Source organism: Mizuhopecten yessoensis, unplaced genomic scaffold (assembly GCF_002113885.1).
Source record: "Mizuhopecten yessoensis strain PY_sf001 unplaced genomic scaffold, ASM211388v2 scaffold7461, whole genome shotgun sequence".
NCBI classification, from domain to species: Eukaryota; Metazoa; Mollusca; class Bivalvia; order Pectinida; family Pectinidae; genus Mizuhopecten; species Mizuhopecten yessoensis.
The window spans coordinates 527195-534659 of NW_018407059.1; the positions used below are offsets into that span (position 1 = coordinate 527195).

At 36.0% G+C, this 7465-nt stretch overlaps 1 protein-coding gene across 2 annotated transcripts; it reads left to right on the forward strand.

The window, feature by feature from the left end:
* The first annotated feature begins 570 nt into the window (after positions 1 to 570).
* On the forward strand, positions 571 to 6437 carry LOC110453572 (fatty acid-binding protein, heart-like). 2 transcript variants are annotated; one of them, XR_002463294.1, is made up of 5 exons: positions 571 to 717; positions 2825 to 2994; positions 3681 to 3812; positions 4204 to 4328; positions 5494 to 6437. XR_002463294.1 is itself a non-coding variant. In XM_021502550.1 (4 exons), exons 1-4 carry the CDS (start codon positions 606 to 608, stop codon positions 4255 to 4257), a joined length of 468 nt encoding a protein of 155 aa, XP_021358225.1. In that variant the 5' UTR covers positions 571 to 605; the 3' UTR covers positions 4258 to 4495. The 2 variants fall into 2 exon arrangements, 1 of the variants encoding a protein (XP_021358225.1); XM_021502550.1 differs by lacking the exon at positions 5494 to 6437 and having other exon boundaries at positions 4204 to 4495.
* Positions 6438 to 7465: the final 1028 nt, after the last annotated feature.

Sequence of the window (7465 nt, forward strand, 5' to 3'; positions counted from 1 at the left end):
ATTTCATTATTTTGCCGGATTTATTTGTTACATTGATTCTGTTCGTTTTAAAAGTACTCTACCAGGTTGCATGTCATGAAATCTGTATAATTTATAACTGATTCAAATGCGGATCGATTTCTCAGTTTCTAAGTTTAATTTTCTAGGTAACACCCCTCCCCTCCATCACTCCCACCCCCTCCCACCCCACAGTTCCTTCCTTCCCCAACCTATCTTTTCCCTTTCCCCAAAAACATATACACTTTTTTTACAATATGTATTGAGGAGAGGACTCTATTAAGTTGTAATAACTTGTTGTCCGATCCATTTGTATATTTGTACAATAAAATATGTTTAAACTATGAGCTGTAAAGCTCAAGGTAATACAGAACTTGAACTTGTATCGAAGTTAAAACACTATGTCACTCCATTGTAACATGTAAACGTGTATGAAACCAAGAAAGACGTTTTGTAAACTTCTGTCGCAAAATAAAAGTTTGTAGAAATAAAATTTTAGATAGACGGTAACACCGTTTGTCTTAGCGAACAAAGTGAAACTAGGCGAACAAATTACCCCGTTTGGGCCCCACACAGCAAACCTGTCAATAGCCACATTCGTATACAAGATGGCGAGCGGCTCAGACGTACCTGCTGATTTAGAGGCGATTAGAAACAGGTTTGCCGGCGAATGGAAGCTCATGAACAGCGAGGGACTGGACGAGTATCTTAAATTCATAGGTAAGACATTATATGTATGTCATGTCTCCACATCGTACGTCGAAAGCTATGCTTAGGCAACTTTATGCTCTGTCCTGTGTTCGTAACAGCGTAACATCGTTCCAAGAAAGACAACTCGGATATTTGTTTAAAAAATCGCCACGGTAACCCAACTGCATGTACATGTGTAGTAAATTTGTTTTCAAAATGGGCGACTGCTATTGATTTTTTGATTTGCTGATCATTAATAAATTCATTTCTGTTAAGCCTTCACCCTATATATCATAGGGTTATCCGTTTCTGTTGGATAAATACGATCAATTTGGATTAAATGGCAAGCTATTATTACAGGGTTCATTGATGTTTAGGATGTCTCCTTCGTGTTTCTGCTGGGTTAGGGGAGAAAAATAGTCATTGTTTACGTGTATGGACTCATATTTATAGAGACAAAACCTGCATTGAGAAAAACTGCAGTCAAAGACGACATATGCATACATGTACGTTTAACATGAAGTATCCCAGTGCAGAATCGTGCTATTTTGTTAAAATAATATTCAGTTCCAGCTCGAATCGTGCTAGTTTGTGAAAATGGCCGCTTCGAAACATAGGCCTATTCAATTTCAATTTGATAAAGACACGACACGTATGCATTAACTCTTTGTATGTGATTGAGTCACGGCGTCCTCAATACTAACCCCGTAATCCGTCAGCCCGGGGCACATAAAGGTATTTGTGACACGTTGAGTCACGGCGTCCTCAATACTAACCCCGTAACCCGTCAGCCCGGGCACACAAAGGTATGTGTTTAGTCATTTGATATACCTATTGAATGTATATTTCAATTGCCGTCACCACGGACTCAGATAGCAATCTATTCCTTGCGGTGCTATATATACGCCTTGTCACTATGTCGAAAAATAAAAAGTGTCATAAAATAGGACGATGTCAAAAACTAGGACGATGTCAAAAACTAGGACGATTTCACAATTATTGGCTTTAATAGTTCAAACGAGTTCTAATCTATTCATATGTAAATTCCATTATTCTCTGGTGAAGATTTCCCCATACACCTCACTTATATGTAATCAAATATGTTTAAATAAACACCGTTGGTGTAGTCAGTATACGTAATGTTATATTAGTAATCAGCACGATTTCATTATGCATATACGTATATATATATATATGGAAAACCTTCACTGTTCCTCATGAAATAATCTATTTGGGCGTGCGATTTGTGGTTATTTTATTTAATAACACATATCATGATTTTAAAAATATTTACAGCATGAACAGTACGGGGCCCATATTTAACGAAAATATTCTCATGCTCAAGCATGTAATTTTTGGCCAAGCCTTATTTCTTGTTCCAGTTATAAATACATAATAATATATATGAAAACAATATTTTGCCACTGATTAGTTAAAGAAACTTTAAGCCGAATACTGTTTTCAGTTTACATTTGACTTTTTGATCATTTGACATGTTTTAAGTGAGTTACAAGAAAGTTGGTCCGCGCATGCACAGACTTGTAGATAACATTAATTCGGTGGTTTGAGCACAGAATATATTCTTGAGCATGAGAAAGGTTTCATGAGTACAGGCCCAGCTGAGTTATATACAATGCTTTTGTTCTATTATTCAGCGGTTGGGGGCCGACTATAATGATACAGATATTCTGTGTGTGTTGTAAACATGTTAATTTGTAAGAATAGTGGTCCAAACGATACATTTAGTTAATTCACGTTATTGAGGATGTGTTGTAATCTGGTCGCGACACTGAACTAGATATTGCCTGTTGGTATCGAGATAGACCTAGCTTCCAAGCTCCCGAGTCCTCATCCCGTTCTGATGACTGCATGGCCACGGCTGTTACATATATATACCAACAGAGATGGCATATGTTCCAATGTTTCTTCTTGGTCGAAAACTTTGTTGAAGGAGCTTTGAACATGTAATTGTGTATAATGGAACAGCTGGACTGCGCGATCGATCGCTGGTGTTTAGCTCAGTTATAGTAAGAGCGTCTGACTGGAGTTCATACATTTTGTAGGTCCCAGGTTCGAATCCCAAACAGTCAGTTTCATTTCCACTCCAGTTTCAGTATCAAAACTTAATTTGTTTCAGGTTTGAATTTCCTTTTCCGTAAGGTTGCCGGTAATGCTAGCTGCACTGTGATCATATCCGTAGAGGAAAACAAGGTCCGACTCATCACTAAGGGGCCCAAAACACAAGACCACGCTTTTAACCTGAACACAGAGGTGGACGATTCGGACCCTGTAGGAAATGAGATGACAGTACGTTGAATGTGTACATTGACGTAGAAGATTATAGTAAAACTACAAATCGCAACGGAGATTGGGGAAGGCTTGAAGATTTCCGATTAGAAACTTAAAGTATCATTGGAAAGAGTCGTTCAAACTGAAAAGTAATGGCTTCCAAAACGCATGTAGCTATATTTTTTTTAATTTCGAACATCTTATTTCGGAATATCTTTGAAAGCAAAAGCCTTTCTCACTAGGCCTCCCCTTTGGAAAAATTGTCCTTAAAAGAGTAATATGTGTATATTTTCTTCTATCAGAACATCAAAAGATCAATTTGAACCCTGTTATAAGAAATCGCCCCCCAAAAATGTAGGTTCACCCAAACTTCCTTTTTCAATTTAATTTGTTACCTTTGTTTTCCTTGTATAAATTTATTTCTGTTTTATCGTTCCTGCTTTTATGAATAAACTAAATCCCCATTATTCAAATAAACCGACCGTTTTGGGGGGTTTTAATTCAGAAATGCATTTGGACAAAACCTAATGTTTTTAAGAGCTATCCAAACGTTGAATAAAAGACATTCAATTGATTAAATATGGCAATACCAATAAATAAAAATATATGAGTGCCTGACAGTTATTCTGATACCATGTTCTACCCACCCATAATGAATGTTTCTGATTTAAGGAAATGACCATGTATTTTTCCAATATTACTAGGCTGTAGTGACGTTTGAGGACGGTAAACTGGTGACAAACTCCAAACCAAGAAATAAATCCAATGCCAAGGTCACAAAGGTCACACGAGAGGTCATCGCAGGGGTCAAGGGCAAACCTGACGAAATGATTATGGTAGGTCAAGGTCACTTATAAAGTCCAAAGGTCAAATCAGAAAACAAATACATCGGTCAGTCTACTTGTTTTAAAACATATATGTATGAATCACAACGCCACTACTGAACTCAATACTTATTTATTTGAAATTACTTTTCATTTAATTTTGAAGCAACACGGGAATTTATCTGTCATTTTTGTATTCTTTTCAGTAACTTTGGTCTCAACTGCAAAATTGTAACCCTTTTTCCCGTGAGAAACTCATGAGAAAACATTTAGATGTATAGTTTGTAGTAACACGAAAATCCTCATATCATTGAGGAGTGTATTTTGTTGATGACAAATAGGACGAAAAAGACCATTGTTCAGGTTTAAAATTGTGTGTGTATTGTTGTTTTCTATTTTACAGACGGTGGAGGCAGGGACGTTGGTGATGAAGAGATTTTTCGTCAAACAGAACTGATGGCTGTCCTAAATGTGTGACAGATGTCATCCTTGTTGGCTATGTGGAATTTTCAGTACAGAGTTTTGGAAGTAGGAGACCCAAAGTTTTCTTTTCTGGGACAGAATAGGGGCGATGTCTTAGTTTCTTTTTAGTGACTTTTTATTATATGATAAGTGTTCCATAGATAGTCAGGTCTCGGACAGGTACACCGGTGGCGGATCCAGAGACCTTTCTAGGGGGGTTTCCAAATTTCATGGAGGGGGGGGGTTACAATTGGGGGGAAACTGAGGAAAATTGTGAAAATACGTTATNCATCAGGGTCCGCCACTGTACACTTGGCTAATTACATGTAGCATGCACTGTCTTCAGGGCTGAACTAGTTTGCACCTTTTCTTATCTTATAAATTAGATGTTAAGATATATGAGATCTTTGTCAGTCCCTGGACGGTATTATTACTAAGGAGCATAGCATATGCATTTACCGTAATTAGGTGACTTGAATTAATTGCTTGGTCTTGTGACCAGTCGCATTCTGATAACATTATTAACAAGTTTCATGTACTCTACAACCCCCCAAAAACAGAGAAATGTCAGTTATACATAATGACCTTTGACCTTAATTATGGTAACTACATGATTTGAGCAAATATCTTTTCTAGCATATAATGTTAGAAATGTTTATTTAAATGATAGTCAAAAATTCAATGTTATGCATTCAATAACTTATGACAGGTTAAAAAGTAACAGACTCCACTCATGTGTATCTTTAAACAGCAATATGTACTGTTTTTGTTATAGGACTCACACAACTAAATCAGCCAATCAGCAAGTGTTTTGTTTCATGTTTGTAGTTCCTATTTGAAATAGGTTCCGGCTAATTACTGGGCCACTGAATGAGTTTAATAAGGAACTGATGACAGATTTTTAGATAAATGAAATGTTCAGGTATTTAACTTTGGCAAAATATATACTTTTGATATATTTCCATGTCTGTGTGCGGATTTGCGCAGGGGCAAAATGTCTGGGGGCGTTTCTGTTTTGGGTCATCGGTTTTGCTTGTAAACTTCCGGTTGTCAACTTCTTGGCCCTGTGACACTCAAACATTAGCTAAAATGTTGGGTAATAACATATAGTAAATGATTTAGTTGTGCGAGTCCTTATAGAACGTGTTTAGATATCCTTCCACCCAAAAGGAAATAGAACAATTTTATGATTTTATGTATTTCCTAACAATTTTTAACGTTTTACTTTAAGATACTCTCCTAGTGATAGTGACCCCGGAAGTAAACAACTGATAGTGACCCCGGAAGTAAACAACTGATAGTGACCCCGATGTCCATGATATCGATTTGATGACACTCAATGCCTGACATTTGAACTCATTGACTACATATCTACATAAATATGTCATTTTGTGGAATTCAAGAAAAAGTGCAATCAATTGTCGGATGTATTTTACTGTATACATCTGTTTTCATTTTAGTGAATTTTTTTTTTGATAATAATATTTTAAAGATTTATTTTCATTTTATACAATGATCCACATTTTAAGTGTAAAATATGATATTTGTGCAATATATCTGTTTAAATTGAGGAAATACAAGTACGAACTCTAATTTCTTGCATAATATTTGTGATGAAATATATTGATTTTATGCACGTCAGTCAATATAATTTTGAATCCATAGTGGTTTTGGTATTAACATATGTTTATAGATATTCACGGAACATGTTTATCAGTTCCACATTAACCATTCCATACTTATAACGGACCATGTATCGTGGGCCTGATGCGAGTAGCCTTCAATCTTTAAAATTATCTCGGACTTCGTCATTTACCAAGTCCGATATTGTTCGAGAACTGGGAGTAGGCAGTGAAGCATTCACTTGACACATTGTGTACAGGTGTACCTCCATGTAGTACTAGTAATGTCTTCTAGTCTATTCTACTACGTCTCCGATGTACATTGTAATAACGCCTGCCATTGGTTAATAACCATATGCCTGCTTGTCTTTGTTGAAAAAATCAACTCTCCGTCTGGCAGGTGTAAAAAAGTGATCTGTTCGACTTTATATTTCTTCGTTTAGTGAGGGTATAATCATACGTGATTGTAAGGTTGTCAAATGTTGATGTCATGTGCTGATGAGTGACGTCGATATCTAAATTCTTTCTATTAAAATATATATCTTGTACAAAACACATGACGTCAGTGTTAATTTTTGATCGTCTGCTCAATTGGGAAACCAAAACTACAACTAGAATTGAAGATTGTTGGGATTTATAGACCACAATTTGGAGATAATGTTTTTCATCAAAGCAAACTGTGCCAAGTAATTGATTTTCACAAGTCATATCTTTGCTTAACTTGTTCATGGTTACCGGTCCCGCTTAGGCAGTAGGCTCGACATGCATGTGTATAATTAAAACTATTCCCAAATACTCTAGTTGAACAGGCAAAATAAGACAGCTATCCGCTGCGTCAGATATTTCAAAAATACGCAATTTGTGGTGAAATGAAGAAAATGGTATCGCGTGTAAATATTGCACGCACAAGACATATCGAATTCTTAACGGCACGCAAGAAAATAGAATTGAATTCCTTTTTATTTTATATCTTTGACACGTTTCACTTCACTTTTACTATAAGAAATACCAAATATATCCTGTTAGAAAATTAAGTAGTTTTAGGTAATAAGAATTATCGACATGCCCAATGTCATCGAATTCGTTTTGTCGTCTTTTCACCCCGAAATGAAAACTTACTATATCTTGTCTTTTCGAGGACAAGGAAACAACACAGATTTTCAACTTTCTCAGAAAAACAAATTATGTCGTCTAGATTATAACGGTATTAACAGTTTGATAAAAAAAAAAAATATGTTCACGATCTTCACTTATACAGCTTGAACAATTAACATTATTTTCTAGCTCTAAGTTCCCTTGATTAGGAAGATATACTCAAGTATTGTGCATATATTTCACACGACATATAAAACAAAGCCAGTATACAGGTACCTCATTCTAATACGTAACAGCCGCAGGGACCTAAGTATTTGTTACAGCTATATTTGAACCTAAACTAAGGTGATCATTGGGGTGTCATTTTTACCGAAAGTCGATCTAAACCCCTTAAACATGTACAATTGCTCTAAACACCTTAGTTTATGTCCAAATATAGCTCTAACAAATTATCAGGTAACTGTGATAACAGCTAGAAAGCTTCGC

What these genes read in the sequence shown, in the direction of transcription:
- LOC110453572 (XM_021502550.1), top strand. Translation starts at nt 606, where the DNA reads ATGGCGAGCGGCTCAGACGTACCTGCTGATTTAGAGGCGATTAGAAAC. An exon ending in CGAGTATCTTAAATTCATAG is followed by an intron (nt 718 to 2,824) that starts GTAAGACATTAT and finishes AATTTGTTTCAG; the next exon opens with GTTTGAATTTCCTTTTCCGT. An exon ending in AACCTGACGAAATGATTATG is followed by an intron (nt 3,813 to 4,203) that starts GTAGGTCAAGGT and finishes TCTATTTTACAG; the next exon opens with ACGGTGGAGGCAGGGACGTT.